General features: G+C 40.2%; 3 protein-coding genes across 3 annotated transcripts in view; all 3 read left to right on the top strand.

The window, feature by feature from the left end:
* Positions 1–13,773, top strand: part of col7a1l (collagen type VII alpha 1-like) — a 61,880-nt gene extending 48,107 nt beyond the window's left edge. Inside the window, exons 72-106 of the mRNA XM_068586200.1 lie at positions 207–251; positions 609–701; positions 1,313–1,414; positions 2,073–2,123; positions 3,488–3,541; positions 3,621–3,674; positions 3,805–3,843; positions 3,947–4,516; positions 4,617–4,652; positions 5,281–5,307; positions 5,422–5,481; positions 5,818–5,943; positions 6,090–6,161; positions 6,352–6,387; positions 6,569–6,628; positions 6,815–6,859; positions 6,964–6,999; positions 7,432–7,467; positions 7,678–7,734; positions 7,982–8,053; positions 8,209–8,280; positions 8,385–8,420; positions 8,524–8,604; positions 8,680–8,733; positions 8,862–8,915; positions 9,015–9,077; positions 9,155–9,217; positions 9,393–9,509; positions 10,124–10,201; positions 10,647–10,700; positions 10,820–10,868; positions 11,531–11,743; positions 12,452–12,523; positions 13,260–13,436; positions 13,638–13,773. Of these exons, the coding sequence (XP_068442301.1) occupies positions 207–251; positions 609–701; positions 1,313–1,414; positions 2,073–2,123; positions 3,488–3,541; positions 3,621–3,674; positions 3,805–3,843; positions 3,947–4,516; positions 4,617–4,652; positions 5,281–5,307; positions 5,422–5,481; positions 5,818–5,943; positions 6,090–6,161; positions 6,352–6,387; positions 6,569–6,628; positions 6,815–6,859; positions 6,964–6,999; positions 7,432–7,467; positions 7,678–7,734; positions 7,982–8,053; positions 8,209–8,280; positions 8,385–8,420; positions 8,524–8,604; positions 8,680–8,733; positions 8,862–8,915; positions 9,015–9,077; positions 9,155–9,217; positions 9,393–9,509; positions 10,124–10,201; positions 10,647–10,700; positions 10,820–10,868; positions 11,531–11,743; positions 12,452–12,523; positions 13,260–13,436; positions 13,638–13,663 (2,880 nt within the window). The 3' untranslated portion in view covers positions 13,664–13,773. The remainder of the gene's footprint in view (positions 1–206; positions 252–608; positions 702–1,312; positions 1,415–2,072; positions 2,124–3,487; positions 3,542–3,620; positions 3,675–3,804; positions 3,844–3,946; positions 4,517–4,616; positions 4,653–5,280; positions 5,308–5,421; positions 5,482–5,817; positions 5,944–6,089; positions 6,162–6,351; positions 6,388–6,568; positions 6,629–6,814; positions 6,860–6,963; positions 7,000–7,431; positions 7,468–7,677; positions 7,735–7,981; positions 8,054–8,208; positions 8,281–8,384; positions 8,421–8,523; positions 8,605–8,679; positions 8,734–8,861; positions 8,916–9,014; positions 9,078–9,154; positions 9,218–9,392; positions 9,510–10,123; positions 10,202–10,646; positions 10,701–10,819; positions 10,869–11,530; positions 11,744–12,451; positions 12,524–13,259; positions 13,437–13,637) is intronic.
* Positions 13,774–16,686: 2,913 nt separating this feature from the next.
* Positions 16,687–18,799, top strand: ucn3l (urocortin 3, like). Its single transcript, XM_068586787.1, has 2 exons — positions 16,687–16,861; positions 17,333–18,799. The coding sequence occupies exon 2, from the start codon at positions 17,343–17,345 to the stop codon at positions 17,811–17,813; it is 471 nt and encodes a 156-aa protein (XP_068442888.1). The 5' UTR covers positions 16,687–16,861; positions 17,333–17,342; the 3' UTR covers positions 17,814–18,799.
* A 739-nt stretch (positions 18,800–19,538) lies between these two features.
* Positions 19,539–27,002, top strand: copg2 (COPI coat complex subunit gamma 2). The gene is made up of 24 exons (XM_068586634.1): positions 19,539–19,669; positions 20,198–20,250; positions 20,360–20,440; positions 20,527–20,598; positions 20,709–20,788; positions 21,069–21,144; positions 21,291–21,383; positions 21,527–21,613; positions 21,787–21,944; positions 22,130–22,263; positions 22,383–22,450; positions 22,698–22,886; positions 23,142–23,237; positions 23,690–23,933; positions 24,087–24,162; positions 24,295–24,398; positions 24,526–24,651; positions 24,755–24,823; positions 24,976–25,157; positions 25,270–25,399; positions 25,612–25,709; positions 25,858–25,996; positions 26,163–26,261; positions 26,620–27,002. The coding sequence occupies exons 1-24, from the start codon at positions 19,633–19,635 to the stop codon at positions 26,748–26,750; spliced, it is 2,622 nt and encodes an 873-aa protein (XP_068442735.1). The 5' UTR covers positions 19,539–19,632; the 3' UTR covers positions 26,751–27,002.
* Positions 27,003–27,009: the final 7 nt, after the last annotated feature.

Raw genomic sequence — 27,009 nt, 5'->3', positions numbered from 1 at the left:
CCATTTGATAACTTTAACAGGAAGGCCTTCAACATTTCTATATGTAAAGGTGTTGCAATTGTTGATATTCATTAACTACCTATTCCACTGTTGAACATTACCCTCAACTGACAGTATCATCCTCATAATTTCATGCTTGGTCATAAACGTCTGAAGCATGAGAAACCTTCATTTTTGTTCTCTCTGATTGTGAACTTCCTAACCAGGGCAAAGGAAATAAAGGACGACATAAGAGGCAGAGACACCGCCTGGTAAATGTCCATGAAGGGGTCCAAACTAAACCTGAAAACTTAACATGAAATAAAAACCAACTAACACAACCTCATACTGCAAAATGTTAACTGACATTGGCTCTAACATGACATTAAAACATTTTTTTTAATCATAATAAACTAACATTTTTAAAATATAACAAGCAGAATATTAATTTCATTGTATAGGTGGTGTGGCGAGTAAAACTAAAAGCATGCATTTGTCTGAATGTGCTTCTCGTTATATTAATAACATATTTGACAATAGTTTTCTTTTGTAATCGCTTGGCATTGTCGTCTTTCAGCCATCGACACAGCATACATGTGTAACGGTATTTTTCTCTCTTTTATCTAAAGACAAGTGATATGGACACGCAAGAAAAAGAAGAAGAAGAGGAAGAAGAGGAAGAGGAGTTTTATAACAGCGATGACTACAGTTATGAATACGAGGTAGGCAGCTACTGCGATAAATGACTAATTCAAGGACTGTGGGAAACTTCAGTTTAAAGTGATGATTGAGGACGAGGGGTTGTTACAGATTTGGAGCGTTATGGTGGTGGGTGGCTTCTTGCTAACAGATCTGTCATTATTAAATATTTCTTTATAGCAGCGCCCTATTGGTGCCCACACTAAACACTGGAGAGAGTTGATTAATGACACGCCCACTACCTGAATTAATCATTAAGAATAAATGAGTTTGTCGTTACAGCTTACTGCATCTGAACACTAAAGTCTCTGTAGGTTGTGAAAGTTTCAAAGTCATATAGATTTTTTATTTGTTTTAAACAGGAAGCACTTTTAACAAGTGACTCTTCGGCTTCTCAGGAGAGTAAAGATAACATACAGGTGCATTTGCTTCATACAGCATGTTTTCATCTGTTTCAGCTGGTTTGGGAATAAAATGTTTGGCAGCTCACCAAATGGATGAATAATCTGTAGCCCAGATGATAACAAAATGTAATTCACTGGTGCGAGACTGCACTCTGATAGAAGAGAAGCAGAACAGCTGAGCTCAGTCGTGAGAAATAATAACATATTTATGCTGTTTTTATCTTTTGTAGGAGGAACAATTACCCACACACAGTCCTGCTCCGTTAGAAACACTGGCGGGCGTCTTCGGTCATCCTGTAACATCCTCCACTCACAGACAAATAGATGCACAGGTGAAACTACACTCAATGTCTGATGTATTGCTTGAACGCAAACATTTCTTTACATGTTTTACATAGTTTCTTACATATTTTATATATAATAGACATATATTTAACACAACCAAGTATCAAGAAAACAGGTCAAAATCCCTGATCCCAATATATCCCCTGACTTACATGTCCATGAATGTCCATGAATGTCAAGAGAAATGAGCATGATTATCTCCCCTAAAATATAGACAGGACACTATATCATTGATCCACTTTTTAAAACAAAGAATGAAGGTTGATTTATTTAGTAACTATAAGAAGATAGATATGTCACATATGATCACCAAAACGAAATAAACCTTTTAGAAGTATTTTACCAGCAATCTGCGGTTATTTCTGCATTGATGGATGGGTTGAATTAAGACAAACATACACACAGATATATATGTATTGTTTAAACATATTTTTTTTTATTTTACATTTTATTCCTTCATAATTTTTCCCCTAGGTTTTCTTGACAACCATAAAGCCCCTATCTCATGCCTCGGTTGATATAGAAAAGGTAGGGGGGGCAGCTGGCCTCGTTGGTCTCACATCATTTTTAATCAATGCAGCGCTTCACTTTTGAGGCGTTATTTTCACTGTCACAATCTTATCCATCCTTTGTTGTTATGACCAGGATGAAGTGTCACTTCCTACACCTCCCATCTCAACAGAAGAACCAGACAAGGTAGAGCTTTGATTTGATTTGAAAGGCTCAAATCTTAACTGAAGACCCTCGCATGTCTTGGAATGCAAATGTATTGTATTAACACTTACCACAAGACACCTGAAAATGATGGACAAGTGCTTTCACAAAATTGAGGATGGGCTTCACTTTCTCTGTCACAATATATAGAATGACAAGAATAAACAATGATTTAAGTAACAAGCACTTGCCATCATATTTCAAGACTGTTTCTTCTTAATACTTCCTCTGAAAACTTCACCAGTGCAAAAAAAAAAAGAAAAAAGTGCACGTTTGTAGAAGGATCATATTAATACAGTGGGAATAGAAATATACCATATTAGATATTACCAAAGCATGAGACAGGAGAGCATTTCTGAGTGGCATGCTATTAGCATGATTTCTCTATCTTGCCTGAATGGGAATGAGCAGAAATAGTGGCCTAGTCCGATTCTTCGGGAATGATTTACTGGCAAAGAACAAACTCCAGAGAGTTATACTTTTAATACTTTCTCTGTCTCATTTTTTTTAAACAGGATGTCTCTTAAGTCCCAAGACACTGTGACTATAGGGTGTTAAGCATTCATAAGAACGCACACACGACATGGAGCGTGTGAATAAACTGTGAACTGTTTTGCTGGTGAGGAGCCCTGTACCTGACCAACGTTTCATGAGGAAGGACTTCTTTCCACACTGAGACGATGTCACTCACCCAAAGCTATGGCCAGAGCAAAGTTCATCTCTTATTATGGGGGCTGTTATTTTGCTATTTTGAAAATCAGGCACTGTTAAAATATATGAATTGTTTCCCCATGTCCAGACTATTTTTGTATTCTTCTTTATTCAGTGTAAACGCCAGTGTAGCTTAAATATTGTCTACAACTCCTAATTTATTTATTTAGACAAATATTTCTCTGTAACAAATAACAAATCGGATAAAACACAAAAGTTGTGCCCACAATTTAAATATATATATAGATATATCTCCTTTTGATATCCATCCAAATTGTACTGACATTTTATTTATTGAAACTTGGAGATATGTTGTGTTTTTACTTCACCAAACACCTTTGAATGACAATGCTATAATTCAAAATGTCGTGGCACTATAATCATATCTGTAGCCAGGTCAGACACTCTTATCACTGGTGAACATTTTCTCTGTTATTACATTGTTTTGTCTTTTTGTTAAACCTCTCTGTGCATCTATCCTTCAGTAAACAATATTGAAATAACTTTCTCCGCAAATGTGTGTCTTCTTTTCTTACATTTGAACCATGAGCACACACATTACTACAGCTGGTTGAGAGGAAGCATCAAATGATTGCACTTTATTTGCTTATGAGAAGCTTTGGGGGATTTGACAGGTGCCTCGATTCCAAATCAGGGTGAAGAAAAGCGCCTCTTGGCCCGATACTATGGTAAGTGTCCCCTGATTTATTAGAAAACAGATTGATATGTAATAGAAAATGGCAGTACAAATCTTTTATTTTATTTTAGGTGTTCATGCCAGGTGCCCCTGGTGGAAGAAGTCAATTCAAGGAGCTACAAAAAGTATGTTTTTCCACTCTTTAAAATTAAAATGACGTAAATGTCTGGCAGATTTCATCAAATAAAGTATAAACAACTTCACGGTAAGCATCTGTGGACCATATATGTGATTGTCCCTGCATTTTAATTTCAGCATATGTCCTCTGGAGCTCAAGGTTACAACAGCTGGAATGTAAGTCTGTCATGAATCATTACAAATATAATAAGTATTAATTCAACTTAAGATTGTATGGCTTATAATACACAGGTTTGTGTTAAATTGTGTGTTTCTCTAGCAAATGAAGCAAGAAAACTCTGACCTTCAAACACATTCCTGGAGGCAGAGGCAAGAGCGGTGGGAGAAGCAGCAATACAGTGACACAGAAAGAGAGATGCATACAGAAACACAAGGAGGAGAGCAACCGACTGAAGTTGATGAAGTGGAGGAGTGGGAAATGAAGGAGAAAGGAGTCGAGACGGATGGAAATGTAGAAACAGGCCCTGACCGTGTCTACGAGGAGGAGGAGAGGAGTGGAGACTACGTCTGGGAGACAGAGGAGGACTTCGACCGAGAGAGAGGAGAAGAGGAGGACATGGATAGGGAGCGAGAGAAGGCAAGAATGGAAATGGAGAGATATAGAGAGGAGCTGGAGAAAGAGAGGGATGCCCAGTTGGAGCTGGAGAGAAAACACATGGAGAGGGAGCTGCACAGGGAGAGGACGGAGCAGGAGGGTAAGAGAGACTTGGAGAGGGAGAGGGAGGAGTGGGAGATGAGGAGGGTGGAGATGGAGAGGGAGAGAGGAGGGGGTTATGATGAAGAAACTGGACAGCCATACCCTTACCGTCCAGAGTATCTGCACCTCAAGGTAAAGGCACAACGTCTTCACATTGAAGAGTAGGCAGTATAAATGTCCTTTGTACAAATATGTAAGGTTTCTAATGTACTCTACATGTCTTATGCAACAGGGACATCCAGGTGAGAATGGAACACCAGGACGAAAGGTGACTTGAGATATTTTAGAAAGAACTTTATTAAAGACACAATCAGAAATGTTACATTATGAAGAATTGATCATTACGTCGTTTTCAGGTACTCTAATGTTACAGTAGTTGAATGATAAAACATGTTAACGTTATTTAAAACACACAAAAAGTGTTAAAATGTTGCGAGCATTGATTCAAAGCAGGATTTACTAAGTCACTGATATCATCTCAATTGTTATACTAATTTAAAGCGTCATCATCATCGTCTTAAGATCGCAGAGGAAGAATGACAGTCGCCGCACGAAATGTGTCACCAGTCGATAAAAATACCATCACAGCTCTCCCCACCTTCCCGCAGCACATCAGTAAATGACATCAGAGCTGAGGGAGAACTTCTCTCCCGTCTCGCCTGTCAGTGAAGCCATTTGAGTCCAGGCCTTTGATGTCACCCCTCTGCTCTATTTCTGTGTGACTGGGAGACAGAAGATTAAAGCAGACATTAATAATTCCCCTTGTTAAACATGCTGACAATTCTCCTTTTTTTTATTATTTATTTTTGCTCATGAAAAACAATACGCCGAGATGCACTTTCTCACCGACATGCACTTTCTCACCGACGTGCACTCTTTTTGTCCACACTTTTTAGGGGGAAATTGGTGAAGTAGGACAAAAGGTAAATTCTTGTAAACTGTCATTCAACAATCATTTAAGATATCTGGTCGTTGTGCTTTAACGTAGAAGGAATGCCAGTAAAATTTGCTGTAGACATGTTGTTTTGTGTTTTTAGGGAGAGCCAGGTATCGGCCACCGAGGTCCAGAAGGCCAGGCTGGTCCTCCAGGACGGAAGGTTCAAGAAAAAAAACCATACAAGCAATCTCTTAGACACAACGTTCCTTCGAAATCAATTAATCCTCACAGTCTCTTCCATCACATTATCATTGATTGACTTTGCTTCTCATCGGTTTTAATTTAGCAAATGTAATTGGCTCAGTGACTCACTCGCTTGTTTAAAATTGTGTTTGAGCAAGTAACTTGATAACGGGAAAAAAATAGGCTTTAAAAAAAAACAATTATTGAAAAGTAACAGAAGAGCTAAATTATTACATAACGTGAAACAAGTGAACTTCAACTCTGGTTTTGTCTCCCACACATTTAATTTCTCCGCTTCCTCTTTATTCCTCAGGGTGAACCGGGTGAGCCAGGGCCTCCCGGTGCTCAGGGCATCCAGGGGATTCGTGGTCACACGGGCATGCAGGGCTCCTCTGGACTTAGGGGTCCGCCGGGGGACCCAGGAGAGCCGGGCAGGGAGGTACATCATCATATATTTAGCTTGATTTGGTGTGTAAAAAATGAAGAGAGTGAAACGTGAATGAAGGCAGACATGGAGAGAGAAGGTTGAGCTCTTGGTGTTTAAAATAGAGACATTAGAGATGTTGTTGTGTGTTGATGACACAGGGTGACCGAGGGAAAAGGGGGAAAAGCGGATCGCCTGGGTCTCCTGGACCTCGAGGAGCGGCAGGAGCACATGTAAGAAAATAATGCAAATAGCTAAATGATCTTTGCAAGCGTTTCGGATTTGAATGATTTTTTTATGGGGCTGTTCACTCAGTCAGAGAAATAACCTTAGAATGTAAAAACATAAGAAAGTTAGCGGCATTTTATCAGATTTTGTGTCAACTGGAAAAAATGTGTAATGATATATTTTTCTCTCATAAAGGGTCCTCCTGGTCTGTCTGGAGTAAAAGGAGAAAAGGTACAAATACTGCATATATCATAGATAGTGTATATTTTGATTTGTCCACGGATTAAGCATACTATTATGAGGACTTGGTTGTATATTTGTAGCAGCAGCATAATGTTAACAGCATGTTCATGTGCGCAATGTAAAATAAGGTTGATCTTGACTTTATAACCCTATTGTGTGTCCTCACCAGGGGCACAGCGCTCCTGGAGAGCCCGGTGCCAGAGGGTTGTCTGGCTTCCCAGGCAGGAGGGTGAGCTCAGCTTATTCCACACAGACAAACCCTGTGAAATGAACAACAGTGTTAACATGTTTAATCTATATACACACTCACTTTGTTCACCACTTTGTGTGACAGCTCATCCAAGCACTGCTGGTTTGTAGCTTTAAAGACTTTTGACACCATTGAGCAAACTTCTTTCTTTCCTTTTCCTTCCAGGGTGAAAAAGGCCCTTTAGGTATTAAAGGAGCTCGTGGGCATTTCGTAAGCAACTTTTCTAAACCATACAACTGAGTTTATAACTTCATTTAAGGCTCTTAGAGTTTCACCTTTGTACAAAATCCTTCTATTTGCTCATTTTTCACCAGGGTCCAAAAGGCTGGCATGGCAGCAAAGGAGAAAAGGTGAGCTGTTATTTTACATGATTTGTCAAAATGTAGTTTGTCACACTTTTGAAAATAATCTTTCCTTTACTCGATTCACCATCGATGTTTCTTCTATGTATAGCGCTGTTTTTGTAAAAAAAAATAAAATAAAAAATCTACACACTTTGTTGTACATAACGATGCTGCAACTTCTGAGCCGCTAGATGATCTATATATATGTATATATATATATATATATATATATATATATATATATATATATATATATATATATATATATATATATATATATATATATATATATATATGGGCTCATCTAAGGGCTCAACATGTTTCCTGTTCCAACAGCAGAGCAGCAAGAGCTATGAAGTAATATATGTACTTTTGTTGACACTTGGAATATAAATAGTCACGCTTGGGAAGTTGTTCTAAAAGCATATTTCTTTGCAGGGTGCTCATGGGCTACCTGGAGTCAGAGGAGAAAGGGTGAGATGATGATTCCCATGGTTCTTTGCGGGGCTTTGCATGTAGGTTGTTTGCTGACTACACATTGTGTATCATATGAGATCAAACAAGAAGGATACAGTATTTATGGCTCCATGTATATCCATGGGAATTCACGTAGCTTACTTTGTCATTTATTTGCAGATTACATGTATTTGCAGCTGCTATTCACAATTTGATCATTTCCTACAGGGGAGCACGCTTCAAATCCAAGGACCCCGTGGATCTAAGGGTTCCAAAGGAGAAGCTGTGAGATCATCTATTACATTAACACAAATGAACACATTTCAATGCAACTTGAGTTGTTCTTATGAGGGCAATTGTACTCCTTTCGCCACACAGGTCGCCAAATATACACACAATAAATAAAAGAAGGAAAAAAAAGTCCTTCATGGCATAGCTTAAACAATAAACTGCACACATGGATTTAAAAGGACATGCTTTAATAAATGTCCAAACATATCAAAAGCAGAATTGAGTAGATGTTTTGTTTCAGGGTGTTCAAGGTCCACCAGGTTTTGATGGCGATAAAGGAGAAAAGGGCGAGGATGGTCCTCCTGGCGTCAAGGTAATACATCCTGATGCAAATGTTTGAAAACTGCTAGGAAGAAGAAAACTTTCAAGTCATTTAGAAAAGTTGTGTATTACTGGTCATCATCAAGTCTCTGATACATTTGTAATAAATGGCACTGCAAAAAAAGTATTTTAAATGTTTTTCGAAAGGGCATAAAGGGTGATGCAGGCACAAAGGGGGCATTGGGGCGTTTTGGAGCTCGAGGACCAGGAGGCCAGAAGGTAAACCATTTTTCATAATAATATATTGACACAGCAACAACACTAGTTCAACCATTTAACACGTTTACTAGTACTGTGTGTGACATGTTCTTCTTCTCCTCCAGGGAGACCCAGGAGAGCCAGGAATTGATGGAGTGATGGTAGAGATACAACACAAACAGGAGCAAACACACATTCAGTGTTTGTAAATTTGAGCCAAACTTCATGAACTCACACACAGTAAAAGATATAATGTCATTTAAGGGTCTCAATGGGGATCACGGAGGTAATGGGGCCAAGGGGGACAAAGGAGACAAGGGACTTCTGGGCCAGAAGGGCAATCAGGTACATTGGAAATCAATATATACCCAATTGGGATCCTTTAGATTTAAGATTAACTTTCTTTTGTTGTCGTCACAGGGGGATCAAGGAGAACCAGGCTCACCAGGAGACAACGGGGATAAGGGAGAAAAGGTGGAAGCAGTTATTTGCCACAGTCGTCCCAAACATAGTTTTTTCCCACCTCCGTTTTTTTGTAGAGTTTCACATTCACTACGAACATGATATCATTATATTTTCATGTCTTTTACCTGCTATCAAAGGGTTTCAGAGGTTTACCTGGACGCACGGGAGGTCTAGGCTTGGATGGAGAAAAGGTTAGGCCTGAATTAGCATCTCAGACCAAAGTCACACGTTATACATTCATGTCATGTGGATAAATTCTGACAGTAATCTCGATATTTTTGTCTTTGCAGGGAGACATGGGGTTCCACGGTACCCCTGGTATACCTGGGCTGAATGGACTCATAGGGCGCAAGGTAAACAGTCAATTCTCTTTATCTTTTCCCCAAAATGTAGACAAACTCACTGTGCTCATCTTGGGATATCACTTCAGGGTGATAAGGGACAGGGAGGCATCAATGGTGTCGATGGGGCTCCAGGAGAGAAAGGACATAAGGTTAGTATATTAACATCGATATCACCGCCCAGCATCCAACTAACTTTACTGATTATGTGGTTGTCACAGTTGTTTTTTTTGTTGAATTCAGAGGAAAAAAAAAAAATGTGTTTTTAGCTTCCACTGTGCACAAAATATGTCTTCATGTCTAAATTCACCTCTTTAATCTCTGTAGGGTGAAGCAGGCTTTGCAGGGTTTCCAGGGTTTAAGGGCTCTCCAGGGAATCCAGGAAGGGACGGAGATGACGGACCACCAGGACCTCCAGGACTCCGAGGGGTCACAGGACCCAAGGTACCGCTCAGTGTATTGAGGAAATATGATACTGACTTGTATATTTTAATTCAAACGGCATTAATAATGCTTTATTGTGATGATAAAATGCAAGAAATAGGAAAGAAAAACATTGGACGTGTTATCTACACTATAGATGAATTTCCTCATTATATCAGGTTATCAAACTGTTCTCTTGATCACGACTTCACAAAGATGTATATTTCTGTAAGTCCAAGTTACAAGAGGAGACTGCGAATGTGACAGACCACAATGAGCAGGATGATGAGGTGAGCTTGATTACAGTCATCACCATGTCTGTGTCTTGTTCAGAGAGACTAGCGACATGTGCTCTGCTTAATGCAGCAGTGGATACAGCACAGACATACATACACGTAAGCAGAGGTCTATTTCCGTCTGCAGCTATCAAGTAATATCTTACTCAATTAGCTCCTTTCAGCTACAATTAGCAGACTTTCAGTGTTGTCAGGGAGTGGCTGGAAACTTATAATGAGCACATACGGAGGCTGGAGCTAATTGGTCTGTCTTTCATGATGCGCAGCAGGTTTAGTTTGAACGTTTTAACACTCACAATGTCTTTTCTCTTCACTTTCACGTTGATTTTTGCCACACAGGGGAACAAGGGCAGAAGGGGTAGATCGAAGCCATGTGAGAAGGGAGGATATGGGACTACAGGACTAAGAGGAGAGAGTGTGAGTATCTAACATGAACACACATTGTGTGTGTGTGAAAGGGTAATTGGTGGACTGTGCCTTTCTATCTGTCATTAATTAAGGTGATATAAACTAGGCTATGTAGATTGTTTTTAGTGTTGTTGTTCAAGTGTTAGTGTCTGAATCGATCAATATATCGGTCCTCCAGCACCGTTTTTGCACCAGTTTGTGTTTTTGCTGAGTGCAAGATATTGCAGACATCAAAAAGTATTGCATGAATGCTTTCTCACTCGGCTGTTTGTATTTACGCTACAATATGACTTGAATGTGATATGTATCTTGGTAGCATATGCTGGTTGTTAGCATGGTGGGACTCTATACTCTTTTTTTGTGGTTTTGTTCAAATTACAATGCTTTGTACAAACAATTCCAACTTTAAATATAATTAAACTCATACATTTGTAAATGTTTTTTTTTTCTGTAGGGCACAATGGGTGTTGAAGGAGGAAAAGGGGAGAAGGGGGAGCCTGGACTCTCAGTATGTGTTTATTACAATTACAAACACAAATACACACATTTAAAATGTATGCTGTACATATACAGAGTTAGATAAATGGATTTTCTTACTTGCTGAATCTTGTCATTCTCTGTGTCAAGGCTGAAGATGTGATGGAGATAGTCACCCAGGAGGTGGTTGACAAGTGTGGTAAGATGTTTATGTGTGTGTGGGTAGGGTGGGGGGGGGGTCGTCACATTATTCACTTGTACATTTTGAACCCTCCATGTGTGCTTGTACTTTTCTGTACATTTGTCCAAGTGTGAATATCCACGTGGTTCTAGTCAGGCCACATAATGTGTGTGTGTGTGTGAGTGGTTGTTTGTTGTGGAGCTCCTGTGGCACCAGCATGGCACCCGTGTGTGTTTTGCCATCTGTTATGTTCCCTCAGAGGAACACACGCCATGGTGCCAGCAACAGTAGAGTCATTCACAAACACGAGACTGCCATTCAGAATCCACTACACACTTTTAAGACACTTAAAGGACAATTATGTGTATTGTCAACTTGTTTCACTGAAGACATTTTGACATCGTAGATACATGCGTTTCCCTGTTTGCTTTTTAAATACTTATTATTTGAACGAAGCCCTTTCATCACACTGCAATAGGAAGCGCGAAGTAAAGTATAAAATAATAATTAAAGAAAATAAAACCTCGGTATAAAATACCTGAAATGATAATCTGATGATCAAAGACTCAGAAGAATGGCTGATTTATGGACCCAAACTTTGCCACTGAATATTCCAATTTTTAAAACAGCATTCTTATGTGATCTTCATGATTGTCTGTTTCGTGTTTGTATCAATACAGGGTTGGAATACAAATTCATGGTGAAGTCTGTGGATCCAGATGCAACAACAACAGTGATTAAGAAAAAAAAAGAGCCAGGTGATGGAGTGATATCCCTCCCGCGTGACCTCCATAAAGGAGGAATGGAGGAAGAAGGAAAAGAAGTGAAAGAATATGAAGACACACTGGAAGAAAAGACCAGTCCTGACCCTGCGATCCGACCCAACCGCACTGGTAATAACAATCATTTCCATGTTACACACCAAAACAAGTAACTGTCCAAGCCCATGGGCCAAACCCCCAGATGCCTGCTGTCCTCATCTTCTAATGTACTCGGTTGTCCACAGCAGATTTATAGAGTATGACCGTGTGTGTGTCACAGCTAAATGATTACATATGTCATACTTTTGTGTAACAGCTGTGGTTTTCTACTGTGTTAGTGGGAACTTTGCATCAGTAATAATGTACTCTTATACGGTAATGGCCAATATTAGTGATGTGGTTTGATCAAATCAGATGAAAAGAGATCAATACAGCAAACAACGTACGAGAAACTTGTGCCTGTACATTGGTTTCATCCAGCTCTTTCAATGACTTTGTAGTCCTTTATCATGCAAGTAACCATATGTGGTCATTTTCTGCACAAAGTATCACAGTGAGTGCCCTATAAAGGCTTTTAAAGTCTTTATTTCTCCCTTTGACACTAGTTATGTGACTTGTGATATGTGATTCCTTCAAACTAAGTCGGTATTGTTACAGATGTACATACATATTTCACAAAGACTAACAATGAATTTTCCACGTAGCTCAACAACTTGTTGGTCATTCGGATTTAAGATGATTCAAAAGACAACTGGCATTCATTAAACGTTGATCCAGTCAAACTGGTTTATTTTTGGTTCCTGAACCCACTAACCTGTAAATGTGTCATTGAATGTTCAGATTCTCTTGAGGGAGGAACTGCAGAGTGGGGACAGAGGAAGAAAAGAGGGGTGTTTGGAACAGACACTGCTGGTGAGTGGCCAAGATAACAGATTCTTCTTTTTTTTGTTTTAAATCTCATTTACTTGCTCTGTCTCTGTTTCACAGTCTATGAGTAATGAGCTGCTGGAAATCATTAAATGCACAGGGTTTAAGAGAAAAAGAGTAAAACTTGCATGAATGTTTGACAGCCGGTGCTGGATTTCATTAGGTGCTTCTTTTGCAGTGAAATGGTTCTTTTTAAGTGTACTGAAGAATGTGGATTCACACGTAACATTGTGTGAAAATATAGCAATAAAGTGATGGCATCCAGCAAGTCTTGCATATTTTTGTATTTATTACTTTTTGTCTTGTCTGTGGATCCCAGGAAGATTAGCGGCTGCTAAGGCGTCAGCTAATGGGAATCCAGTTACTAAACTAAACTACACACACACTTGCCTCAACAGTACTGCAGGTGTTTATCATCTAATTTGTAAAGTCTTTACCAGACGTACTGTCATATCATTTAGACATAGCTGTACTAACCATTTTGCACACTAGTGGCACCAAGTGGTCTCTATACATATTTTTTCCAGAGAGTGAAAGACTTGATCATGCAGGAATAATGTAGTCGGTGATCCCACTCCTCAAACACACTAAAACATTGTTCCTACATGTTTTCAGCTTGTCCAACATCTGACATAAGGGGGGGAATAGTGAATGTACAGCATCTCAGTTTGTAGGTTATTGTTAACCCTTTCACCTTTCACCTCGCGTGCAATGTCTGCAGCAGACCGCTGCCAGGAGCCGATGTCCGAGGGCACCTGTTCAGAATACGTTCTGCTCTGGTACTTCCACCCTCGTTCCGGTGGTTGCAGGCCGTTTGTGTACGGGGGCTGTGGTGGCAACCGAAACCAATTCTCCTCAAAACAAGAGTGCCAGAGTTGGTGTGGGATGGAGAGAAGAGGTAGGGGAACCAGTCAGAGGAAATATAGCCTACATTGTAACATTGTCAGATAAGTACACATACAAAAAAATAAAAGTAAAAAGGTTTTGGTTGTACAGAATGAATGAGAGGATACTGTATAATACAAGTAGCCATTACAACGATACACAATTCTGGCCTCGTTTTAATCCTAGTAATACAAATATATTTAAACATCCACAGGTACCGCACTCTGGAGAGGAAACTAGCAACCCACATTGAGAAGACCATTGTTGTACATAACTGTTTGAAATGTTAGCATTTTGTGTTTTTTTTATTGGATTTATTTATATATTTCAACAGATCTTGATTTTTTTTTATGGACAAATTGTGTTGAAATTCAATATGTGACTTTTGTAATTTTTATACATGTTTCTGAAATAGACTGACAGACTGTTTCAAAAGTGATCAATTGTTTAACGCTACTGAACTATTAAATCTATCTTTTTACATGTGTCTGTGTCGTGCTCGTCTCATCTCTCTCTTTGACACACTCAGTCACCTTTCTTCTGTTTTGACAATTGCCCTGCATCCTAGCTAATGGCCTGCTGCCACTTTCATCCCTACATATGTTCCTTTGGCAGGGGGTGTTGTGGGTCAGGCTGGGAGCCAGATGAGCGACCAACAGGAGCCCAGTGAGTGAGATTACATAGAGACTCTCTCATCAGACCAACGCAGCGGTAGCAGGGGATTCCTGCGTGGGTGTTGATATAGGGGCAGCACACATTCACGTTTTTTTTCTGGCAGTGTGACATGTGAAAATACACGACACAACTTGGATTGTCAGGGCGTCATTGTTGACGTTTTAAAAGAGGATATCTTAGTGTGCAACATGCTGCACCAGCTCCATCACCAGGTCTCTTGAACTGAAGTAAATTCCTTAAAAGGTAGCTCACTGAAAATAGACTTGTATTTCAAACCAAAATTCCATTCACTTCAAAGTGGCAGATTCTTGACAAAGTTTTTTAACAACAAGCCTCCAGAGGCTTTCTCGTATATTAGTCACGATTCTGCACTGTAATATACTCCCACATGCGAAGATGCTTCATGCAAGATGTGGTTACGCAGTCCTCAGTGACAGGCTGTTCTTGCTAAGCCACACCCCCTGCCAGCTACAACTAGTCAAAACCTAAGACAGAAGCCACGCTGCAAAAAGTAATGCACACTTATATTTTTAGCTTTCAGATCATTTCCAAATATCTTTATATACTTCGTCAAGGTAAAATATATACACCTCTGCTTAAAATCTCACTCGGTTCCAAAGAAAAAAGATGTTAAAGGGGTGTGTGAAATAGTAAAACAGCATATGAGTGATCATATATAGTGCACAAAAGGAACAGAAAAGTCATCCAGAGGTCAGAGGGTGCCTTGTCACAGACACAATATCTGCACCTAGAAGCACCTGCAATGGAATACAATAATCTACAAAATAACACATTTTAATCTATTTGGATTGGGAGGTTGTAACTTGTCTGTCGCAAACAATTCCATTCAGAAAAAGGTTCAGACAACTTTAGCTCCACCAAGAAAGAAGTATCCTACTTGTTAGAAAAAAAAGACGTAATACCAAACAAACAATTGGTGGTCAATAACCCTTCACACTGAAGCTAAGAAAAAATCTTAACATATCCTAAATCAAGTGAAGAACAAGAACACAATCCAGCAGAGTATTGAAAGTGGAATTTTCCATTGAAGTTGAAGAGGAGCAATTAATTCTGTTTCAAAGATCAATTGCAGAGTGCAAACTCGAGTGGGAGGACATCTTATAGCACAGTGTGTCACAGACCGTGATTACTCCTGCTGTGGAGACTTACAGTCATATTAATCCTCCAATGAAGTTGCTCATTAGAGCTTGACCCTTCACTGTTTGATCCTCTGCCACATGAGTTCTGACATGCAGTAATGCTGTCACTGCAGGTGGATCCCATGACATGTGCTGAACACTTAAAGTTTGAATTACAACACAATGTTCTCTGGATTTCAGGTTTCACTTTTCTTTTGAGATTCATTATATACAGTATGCAAACAATACTGTGAAAGCCTTGTTGAACGTTGAAGCTTTTATACATGTCACATACTGAAAGAGGGGACAATGGTCCTTTTCTGTTTCAATGCCATGTTTGAAGTGCTCTGAAGGAATGAGTAATATCAGGAGTGTTATGCCAAGAAAAAGCATAATAAACAGATTTACATTTCAGCAAAAAATATCCTTGATTAGTACATTTTGCTTTTATTATTAACATTGTACCACAAAGGGTGGTAAAAGAAGTGATGCCGTGGTCTAATTATTCACATTTAAAGGGAGGTTAATAAGCTGTAACTTATGACTATACTAATGGTTTATACCTTATTAACCAGTGTTTTTATCAGTCATTAATAGTTATAAATTAACATTTGGGTTGTTCCAGGTTTTGATTGAGATCATTGACTGTACTTTATTTTCCACAGCACTTTCTCTTTTTTACATATGAAGTGCAAGTCTAAGGTCCATTTACTATCTACTTTCAACATATAAAACTGCAGGCTGTATATTGTTTATTAGACATTGAGCTGCCCATGGGCATAGACTGACTTAAGATGTATTATTTACTGCAGACTTGATGGCTTGTGAAAAAGTGATACACTTTTAGGAGAGGACCAAAAGCAGCCAAATCCAATCAATGCAGTAGTTGTATCAACCCATAACAATGGGCATCTAATAAAAACGTTTGACCAAATATGTATTTAAAGAAAATCATCGAACCCTAGTGGTTGAAGAGGTTGGAAACAGAATAGTGTTGACATTATATTGAAAATGTTCTAAAAACAATGTATTGCTTATCATAATAGTCACTCTCCATTGTTCTGAATGATGTAACTGTCCATGGTTCTGAAGCAATCCGCGGTTCTTAACAATGTAACTGTCAGAAATCTTATACTGACAAGCATGTATTTTTGTAGGTCTTTATTTGGCCAGCAAAGTGTGAATAAGAGGTTTACTGCTGTAAAACCCATCACGTGAGGGTAAAACAGACCCCCCATCTGTGGTCTTCGTGTCTGTGGTCGTGATGTCTGACCGACGGGAGGTCATATTTACTAACTTGTTATATTTAATTCATCACTACATCACTGCACCACAACCAATGGGATACTTCCGAGCAAACTCAAAATGTCATCGGGATGACGTTGTTGCTGGCGTAGGGCTGCAGTTTAATGGCTCCTACTAAATGAAGCAGTGGGAATGGACGAGCAAGACACACTGCTGGTCAGACAGTGCGCGCTGCTGACCTCCGGACACATTATCTGTTCATTAGGATTTCTTATCACATTTTAGCTTCAGAGGATTTCTGCCTGTTTGTTGTTTTTTTCTTCCCTCGTACGTGTTGGGTGACCGTTGTTACTGTATTCTTTATTGTAGGACACGAGTGGTAAGTTTGACGAAAATTATTGTTTCCATGTTTGTGCCTTTAAACCATTTTTTGTGGTCCAAAATATACATTCAATGTTCTTGTAAAAAGGCTTAAACACTTTTTTTTAACACACAAGCTGAACTTGCTCTGAACTATCGATCTTGAAACTAAATATTACTCTATTTGTATCCTGTTTTTCCTCAACCCCTCTTTTAAAATGAGAGAAAAGAACTATAAGTGTTATGAAGACAATTTCGCTCAATTTTAATGTAAATTAAACCATATTTGGTATTCGGGAGAGCAATATGAAGACTGATTACTCCTTATTTTGAGATCCACTTTATTTTCACCCCCTTTATATCACTTACTTTTAGATTATTACGCTCGAGGACTGTTCAAGTAAAATAGCTTGTGAACACTGAGATGTTAGCAAATGGCATAAAGTGAACATGTTTCTTCCCGGTCCCTCTTTCCCTGTGCTGGTCCCAGAGGACACAGCATGCTCTTGTCCCTGAAGACTGTGCTGCTGCTCTCGGTCCTGTGCACGCCGACCTCCAGTCTGTGCCTGCGCCTCTACCGCACCCGCGACGACCTGGTCTGCGACGACCAGATGGGAGTCGGGGTCCGGAGAGACGTGGACGGCTGGGGGTCCCTCCTGCAGTCCGCGGAGTATCTCTCCTCCTCCTCTTCTTCCTCTTCTACTTCTTCTTCTTCATCTTCTTCTGCCGACTCAAGCCGGGAAAAAAGGACTTCAAATCCCGCAAACTACCGCTTCGTGAGCCGGACAAAGCTCAGAGGGCAGATGCTCCGCAACAGCAGCAAAGGGGACCGGAGGAGCAAACTGACCCTGTCCCTTGACGTGCCGACCAACATCATGAACGTCCTCTTTGATGTCGCTAAGGCCAAAAACCTGCGAGCCAAGGCGGTCGAGAACGCGCGCCTGCTGGCTCATATCGGACGCAGAAAGTGAACATGTTGGAGAACTTAGATTGAGCATCCATGACCAGTGTTGGCCTCGTCGTTACTCAAATGTAATGAATGACTTCTCTCCACTTGTACATTCGGCTATTGGTATTGATTTGTTTCCACAGGGGGAGAGTTTTCTTTCCACTCACATTACAGTTAAAAGGAGCATTTATAATATGTTTGAGTTGCTTCGAAAGTCTTATTTATTGATTTTTAACACTGGGGAAACCTCCATTCTGGACAATAAATAATGTGAGCTAATGAAAGTCTCTGACTAAAAGTTGGATGATGATATCTGAATTTGTGTTTATGTTTTTGGACAATTTAAGATAAGAAATTATACAATATTTGGCTGCAAACATATAGTAGAACTGTAACATTTTGACAGTTCTTTACTCTTAATTTTACTGTTTGAAGTTGTAGTCTACAGTTTTGGTACAAACCATATTTGTGGTGAATAATATATATATTTTTTAAATCACTGTTAGTAATGATGTAACAACGAATTAACTATCAAGAAATAAGATCAAGAACAATTAGGAGTTATTTTACTTGTACCAAGATGGCATTTCCAGAAAGAAAAGATGAAACATAATTTGCATTAACAGGTGAAATTGTCTCAACCTTTGGCAGATTTCTTTCAAATGTGAAAAGAAGGTTTTAAAGCTCACAGACTTTTCAATTTTTACTGTCAAGATGCCCTTAGAATTTCCCATTTTAAATAATGGACAAAACAAAAAGAGCAATGCTGCTTAATGTATTTATCTATTAAGAAGTTTGCTGTTCAGAGGTTCACATGGGAGCCTATAATGATTCCAGATTCCAGTGTGAAACATCGACAGTCTCAAATACTGTACAAACTAACTACCACATCCTGATAAATGGAAACGCAAGTGCATGAGAATATATGTGTTCATCAGATGTCTGTTATTTTTATACTCAAAATAAAGGATTATTTTTCCGCAAATAAAGCAGATGTAAATACTGACAGCAATTGCCTTTTTTTTATATACATCATATATATATATATATATATATATATATATATATATATATATAGTCGTAATTGTCCATGTTATTTGTTTTTGATGATGATTAAACTACCACACAACTTAAATATCTAAAATATCAACGTTACTAACAACTGTCAGTCGATGTGAAGTTTTTTTTTTATTGCTGCCTCTAAACCTCTGCTCGTGTAGTTCCTCTGTTTGAGACGAGACACACTGCCATGTCGACATCTTGTGGCCATTTGACCTAAAAACACATCAGGTTGTGAGTCAGTTCTGCAGGTGTGCATCTTACAGATCACTCTGGTGATCTGGTGAATACATGTAAGTGCATGTTATGTATTCATAATAAAATGTCAATACCGTCCAAATACCAAATTTGTTTGGAAACACAAAAATCAAACATTCATTGATATAAACAACAATAAAAATCATGCATTTCTTTCATTTTTACATGGCTTATTGCCCCAGCACTGCAAACAAAAAACAAAACAAAAAAACAAAGGGAAAGAAACACTGAAGTAAGCTAAATTCTGATTAATTCTTTCCTGATTCATTTAATGTGTATTTGCCTTTCACGTCATTTCATTTAAACAACATAGCGGATCGTGTTCGCACTGCATTATGTTTCCTGGTTTCTTGTCAGCAGCGCCCCCTGCTGGACGTGGCGCGGAACGGTTTTGACGTTTGTTCCGTTGACGTGGACGCATTAACCGGATGTGAGTTTTCATTTTGGTTACGTGGAAGTAGCTTCTCTTATGATCAAGGCTAAAAGCAGCAGTTGTCCTCAACCGTCTGCTTCCCACCGACATAATGATTAAAAAGTTCGACAAGAAGGACGAGGAGTCTGGTAATATTGGATATTCATGTTTTTGAGATATTGACACCTTTGGAAAAAATTAAATTTCTGGAATGACAATATATTGGACGCTTTGGAAGCTAGCTAGCTGACTAGCTAAAGTTGCGTTGATACCGGTTCCTTAATCGTGGCTCGCAGGCTAATTTATATTTATTTAACCGGTTATGCAGATCAAATGTAACCCGGTTTACAGTTGCATTGGCATATGTTACAGGTCGTGTTTAATGTCATGGTGATATCAGCTAACACCTTGCTGCTCAAGCGGAGCTCAGCGTTAGCATCGCAAGCTAGCCAGCTGGCTGTTGTGATGTTCATTTTGCTCGATATAAGACAAGTCCTCTCCGAACAGGAGCTTAAAGTACAGAGGGATGAATCGTTCTGCAGTGGTGCTTTGCTTTAGATGAGATCTACCTTCAAGTTTACACGTGTTGCTTAGCTTTTGAATATCGTTCAGTAAAGTAACACAAGGGTTTAAGCGTTAGCTGCACAGACATCTGATTCTACTGTTTTGACATTTAGGAAGTGGGTCGAACCCGTTCCAGCATCTGGAGAAGAGTGCCGTGCTGCAGGAGGTAAAGTCTGCACTTGATATATTGTTTTAAAACATACAGATGGCAACGAGTATCAGCAAAACAAACTATGTCCTAACCAGTGGCATGATGTGTCCCTTCTTGTTCACAGGCGCGCATCTTCAATGAGACCCCCATCAACCCGAGACGATGCCTCCATATTCTCACCAAGATCATCTACCTCCTCAACCAGGTACAATCTTGTTAGACAAAATATGCGAAGTAGCTTATTAATGACACGATTGTGTCCCCCTCACTCGCGTGTTTTTGTTTATTTAGGGAGAGCATTTTGGGACCACAGAGGCCACGGAGGCTTTCTTTGCGATGACTAGGCTCTTTCAGTCCAATGATGTAAGTTGATGTTTTAAAGTTTAGATTACATTTTAGCTCAAGTGGAATATCATCAGTTTGTGTAATCAAATATAACTTCAGTAAATGTATACTCTTTATTTTTCACTCAGCAAACCCTGAGAAGGATGTGTTACCTGACCATTAAAGAGATGGCCAACATCTCCGAGGATGTCATTATTGTCACTAGCAGGTTTGTACCATGATGTTAAATCACTTTGACCATCACCTGTATGCAATGATTAAAACTCTCCCAGGAAGTGTCTTTTCTTGTGTGTGAGCGTAATGTCCTCAGGAACAGTTTGTCAACAGTAGTTAATTTGTTGTAATGCAGTTGCTATTAAGTATACACACCATTCTCTCATGGTCTTATTCAATTTTACTGTTGTGGAGAACACATCTTTGTAAATGTGGTTTTATATCTGTTTAAATGCCTCTAACAAGTCTTTAACTCATTGTGTGGTATTTTACAGCTTGACCAAAGACATGACTGGGAAGGAAGATGTTTACCGAGGACCCGCTATCAGAGCCCTCTGCAGGATTACAGATGTGAGTGCCCCTTTAGCCTTATTTTTTTCCTTTTCATGTCCCCCTATTTCTTCTTTCACCATGTCATCTCATGCAATAAAAAACATATCATGAATGTATTTAATTATAATTAATTATTTGTTATGTTGTCCTTGTCTTTTCCACAGACAACAATGCTGCAGGCCATTGAGAGATACATGAAACAGGCTATTGTTGACAAGGTGCCCAGTGTCTCCAGCTCAGCCCTTGTCTCCTCACTGGTAAAAACATTTTACAGTTTCATATTATGGTTATTGTTTTTTTATGTTGAGAAAAAGCCATACACACAAGGCACAGTATAGTATTTTTCTAAGTATACCGTATCATTGTTGGTGGTTAATCCTTTGTCTTTGTGCGTGTTCAGCACATGGTGAAGATGAGCTACGATGTGGTGAAGCGTTGGGTGAATGAAGCCCAAGAGGCGGCTTCCAGTGACAACGTCATGGTCCAGGTGGGTAATATAGACGTGCATAAGGACATGTGAATTCAGGTTATTTTTAATCATCTATTGTGATTGTGTAGAGGGAAAAAAATTTGCCCGTTAGTTTCGATTACACTGAAGTGTTTAAAACATTGAGCAGTTAAATTGAATTGCCTTTTTCTTGTGTGTGTCCTGTATTCCAGTACCATGCCCTGGGCCTGTTGTATCACCTTAGGAAGAATGACCGTCTTGCGGTCACCAAGATGCTCAACAAGTTCACCAAGTCTGGTCTCAAGTCTCCCTTTGCCTACTGCATGCTCATCAGGATCGCCAGCAAACTGCTGGACGAGACGGAGGCAGGGTGAGTAGACCTCTTGATGCTCTAGTAGAGACACGCAAGGACATCGGGGTACTAGCATTGTAGAGCTGATTCCCCACTGAATTATCTGTTGTCGTCTAAGGTATTGCTTAACACAGGGATGTTAATACGTGAAAACAGCGTGGATTGTTTTTTTACATTGTTGTTTCCTGACTTTATGTTCTCAGTCACGACAGCCCCTTGTTCGACTTCATTGAGAGCTGCCTGAGGAACAAAAACGAGATGGTGGTGTATGAGGCTGCCTCTGCCATTGTCCATATGCCCAACTGTACGGCTCGGGAGCTGGCCCCTGCTGTCTCTGGTCAGTAGGTCACGCTCTCCTCATTACATTTTTTAAAATGTATTTCTACCTGTGTCGTTGACTGAGAATAGAAGGATGTGTTGATGCGTCTCATTGTGAATGTATTTGTCTTCCTGCAGTGCTGCAGCTCTTCTGCAGCTCTCCCAAAGCCGCCTTGAGATATGCTGCAGTCAGGACCCTCAACAAGGTACAGCTTCACTCTCTCATCTGTCCTGCACATGTTTTTTTATTTTTTAGCATGGTCAGAAATCACTTTAATTTGTCAAAAGTCATATGGCTCAGAAATTACACATGTGAAGGCAGTAGAAAAGTGGTAGTAGGTCCTTTTTGACTTCTCAAGTAGATACATAAGACCTGACTGACTTTATTATTCATCTGTCTTAAAAACAGTTACACTAATTTAACTACTTTGACATTGTCTTCATGTCCACTAGGTGGCCATGAAGCATCCATCAGCTGTGACTGCGTGCAACTTGGACCTGGAAAACCTGATCACCGACTCCAACCGCAGCATCGCCACACTGGCCATCACCACTCTGCTTAAAACCGGCAGTGAGAGCAGCGTGGACCGACTCATGAAACAGATCTCCTCGTTTGTCTCCGAGATCTCTGACGAGTTCAAGGTCAGACACTGAACCAGGCAGCATTTAAAGTTGAGAGTGTTCTTGTCCTGCATCTGGATGTTGTTTAGGCTTTTAAGCACAATACTTGTTAAAAGGTTGAAAATGTGAAGAGGTGTTTTTTTTTAGCTGTCTTTCTGTGACCTTAAAATGTTATTTTCCAATATGAGATTCACCGTACATGTCTCTTTTTTAATCCCGTTATTTTAGTTCTATTTTCTCTGTCTGAAATTCGTTCCTGATGCTTGTTTATTCCAGGTGGTGGTGGTGCAGGCCATCAGCGCTCTGTGTCAGAAGTATCCCAGGAAGCACAGCGTCATGATGAACTTCTTGTCCAACATGCTCAGGGATGACGTAAGTTGATCATTAACAGACCACCGACCTTTACACTTTGGTCTTTGAAGCCTCTTTTATCAGTGATATCCTTATCCAGAAAGACACATGCTGTAATCACAGTTAGCCGTTTGGGAGCCGTCAGGCTTTTCTATATGTTTTACAAAATATTTAGTATTCAAACGACTTAAATCTGGTACTGACATGTTAAAAGAAGGAAACCCAAGTGTGACGTGTTTTATAACAGATGATAAAGTGTTGAAGCATTGTCACAAAGTTTATTGCCCAACAAAAATAGTTTTTAGCTAAATATAAATAAGACTATAATCTGAAAATATATCCACCATCCTACTGTGTGGCTTAGAAAAGTTTAGTCCACAGCTTGTGTGTGGTTGAAGTCCTATTAATCATTTAAGGCCTACATTGAATGTTGTGTTTGGGACTCTCAGTGAACACGTCTCCGCTCTCTGCAGGGTGGTTTCGAGTACAAGCGGGCCATCGTGGACTGCATCATCAGCATCATTGAGGAGAACCCAGAGAGCAAAGAGACGGGCTTGGCCCACTTGTGCGAGTTCATCGAGGACTGCGAGCACACGGTGCTGGCCACAAAGATCCTGCACCTACTGGGCAAGGAGGGCCCGCGCACGCCGCAGCCCTCCAAGTACATCCGCTTCATCTTCAACCGAGTGGTGCTGGAGAGCGAGGCCGTTCGTGCAGGTGAGACGAAGCGGAGTTTAATTGTGATGACTCCAGCGGCGGATTTCTAATGTCCAAGGCCGCACATTTGAGACATCTTGTTTATTAATATTCACATTATTTTCCTGGCATTTTATAACCAGTTGAAACATTTGTTTCTTCTTCCATTCTCAGCCGCAGTCAGCGCTTTGGCTAAATTTGGAGCTCAGAATGACGATCTGCTGCCGAGCGTCCTTGTTCTCATGCAGAGGTACTCGTTCACTTTCACTTGTTCTTGTGTAACTCTCTACCCTGACATTTCATCTTACATGTATAAAATAGAAAGAAAACATTGGTCAAATGTGATATAGTCTGACTGTAACATGTGTGTTTGTTCTCACAGGTGCATGATGGACAGTGATGATGAAGTGCGTGACAGAGCTACTTTCTACATGAACGTGCTACAGCAGAAGCAGAAGGCTCTGAATGCTGCCTATATCTTCAACGGTACACACGCGGTTCATAGTTGCTGCTGTCATAATGTACTAACCATGCGTACTAAGAGAGCAGCTCACAGAGCAGCACTCAGCAGGTCTGAAATGTTAACGTCTCGTCTGTTGTGTGTTGCTCTCAGGTTTGTCTGTTTCCATCCCCGGACTGGAGAAGTCCCTCCACCAGTACACTTTGGAGCCCACAGAGAAACCTTTCGACATGAAGAGTGTCCCTCTGGCCACCACTTCTAACACAGAACACAAAACCGGTACGACCACATAGCTATTAACTAATCTGCCCAGGGTTTTGTACTCCACTGAGAAACTATTACAGGCAGAAATCTGATTGTTAGTGTGTTTGTTCCCTCCCAGATATCACCCCTGTTTCCACCAGCAAACTGCCAGATAAGTTGACGCCATCACGCCAGGAGATTTATCAGGGTAAGATTGTGAACTGTGTGTCCGTCATCATAAGATCGTGCCGTTGGACGCTGACGCTCACCTTCATACTCAATAAATCAGAAGAGAATTACTGTCTTGTCCGTCCTCTGTCTTTTGTTTTAATGTCTCTCTACGTTTCGTCCATTTTACAGAACAACTGGCCGCCATCCCAGAGTTCCAGGGTCTCGGGCCGCTCTTCAAGTCTTCTGAACAGGTGCAGTTAACGGAAGCTGAGACGGAGTACGTGGTACGCTGCATCAAACACACCTTCGCCACGCACATGGTGTTCCAGTTCGACTGCACAAACACCCTGAATGACCAGCTCCTGCAGAAGGTACTTTTCTGATATTCTGTCATTCCTTTATTAGGACTGTCGACACAAAATTTAGTAACGACACAGAATTTCAGACAGTTGTTGAACTAAAACATGGGAATGTTTGTGTCAGGTCGTAGTGCAGATGGAGCCATCGGAGTCCTACGAGGTGACAAACTACATCCCAGCTACCAGCCTCCCCTACAGTCAGCCCGGCTCCTGCTACACTCTGGTCCGCCTGCCTGAAGACGACCCCACCGCTGGTAGGAACACTGGGACGTTATTGGGCTCGTGGGCGCTGTGACGGATAGTCAAAGAAACAGATACTATGACTTTTTTCGATATACAATTTTCACTTTTTTCTACATTTTAACTTGCAAGTTACAAAATAATGTAAATAAATACTGAAAAAGTATTGATTTATTAGAAGAAGATTAAAGAAAATTGTGTTTAGATGTGTCCTTTCTGTCCCCAGTGTCTTGTACGTTTAGTTGTACTATGAAGTACTTGGTCAAAGACTGCGACCCCAACACCGGAGAGCCTGACGATGACGGTTATGATGATGAGTATGTGGTACGTAATCACAGCACATGCACACACTATCAAAACAAGGAGTGTTAATTTGTGCATTTTCATTAATGTAAATTATCATATTTTTTTAAACTGCTCTCCTCTTCGTCCGTCTGTCTTTCTTGTCCTCCTCGGCTCTGCTCTTCTTTAGCTGGAGGATCTGGAGGTGACGGTTGCAGACCACATCCAGAAGGTTTTGAAATCGAACTTCGGTGCAGCGTGGGAAGAAGTAGGAGATGAATTTGAGAAGGAGGAGACTTTTGCCCTGGCGTCTGTACGAACTCTCGACGGTAAGTCATTTATGCACATTTAAAAAGTCAAAGGTTTATTTCTTCAAATAGAGGCAACTTAACATTTGCAAATATAACTGCTTCCAGAGATTTATAAAACGTGTTTGGCAGTCTGCAGTAACTGGGGCCGTGTGTTTCGTGACTCATCCGTGCTCTTCTTGTACAGAGGCGGTCGGTAACATCATCAGCTTCCTGGGAATGCAGCCATGCGAGCGCTCCGACAAAGTCCCCGAAAACAAGAACTCACATGTCCTCTTCCTCGCTGGTGGGTGTCGGCTGTCAGGATGGTTTTGGTTACTGTTTGGTCTTTTAAAAAAAGTTTTTTCTTTTCTCTGTTCAAGTTGCTTCATGAGATAAAGCTGTCTCTCATGCAACTTAAAAAGGTTTTTGGACATCAAATGCCATAACTACAGATTTAATTGAATTCAAAATTGTAAAGATGATATGAAGTTTAATTAACAATACTGCAATAAGAGGATCATTGACCTCAGGAATTGCACACAAATCATTTAAAACATTTTTTTTAAAATCTTTCTTTTATAGAAAGGGTTTTTAAATTAATGTCAAAGTTCTGTCAGCTGTGATTTGATTGGCATCTGACTGCTCTCTCTTCCTCCCCCTAGGCGTGTTTCGGGGAGGTCATGACGTGTTGGTTCGTGCTCGCCTGGCGCTGGCCGACGGCGTCACCATGCAGGTGACGGTCCGCAGCGGGGAGGAGACGGTCGTCGACGTGATCCTGGCGTCGGTAGGCTGAAGACTTTCATCTCTGTGCTACGAAGTCTCTGAGATGTCACTTACTTCTTTCACACCGCTCTAAAAGTAAAATGTATAATTATATTGTGTTTTATTATGCTAAAACCATCCAACCTGGACAACAATGTAACTGTATTACTTCTAGAAAAGTGTTTCTTCACTCGTTTTTCATGCTGTTTGCTGGTCCTCATGTTTTCTTTGCTGGAAGAAAATTCTTCTGTCAAATCTTCAATAAATTCTGTCTGACAAAGTACATGAAG

The sequence above is a fragment of the Clinocottus analis genome, unplaced genomic scaffold (assembly GCF_023055335.1).
Source record: "Clinocottus analis isolate CAN_PGR_092001 unplaced genomic scaffold, fCliAna1.0.p SCAF_20, whole genome shotgun sequence".
NCBI classification, from domain to species: domain Eukaryota; kingdom Metazoa; phylum Chordata; class Actinopteri; order Perciformes; family Cottidae; genus Clinocottus; species Clinocottus analis.
This window is presented reverse-complemented; position numbering and strand designations above follow the sequence as displayed.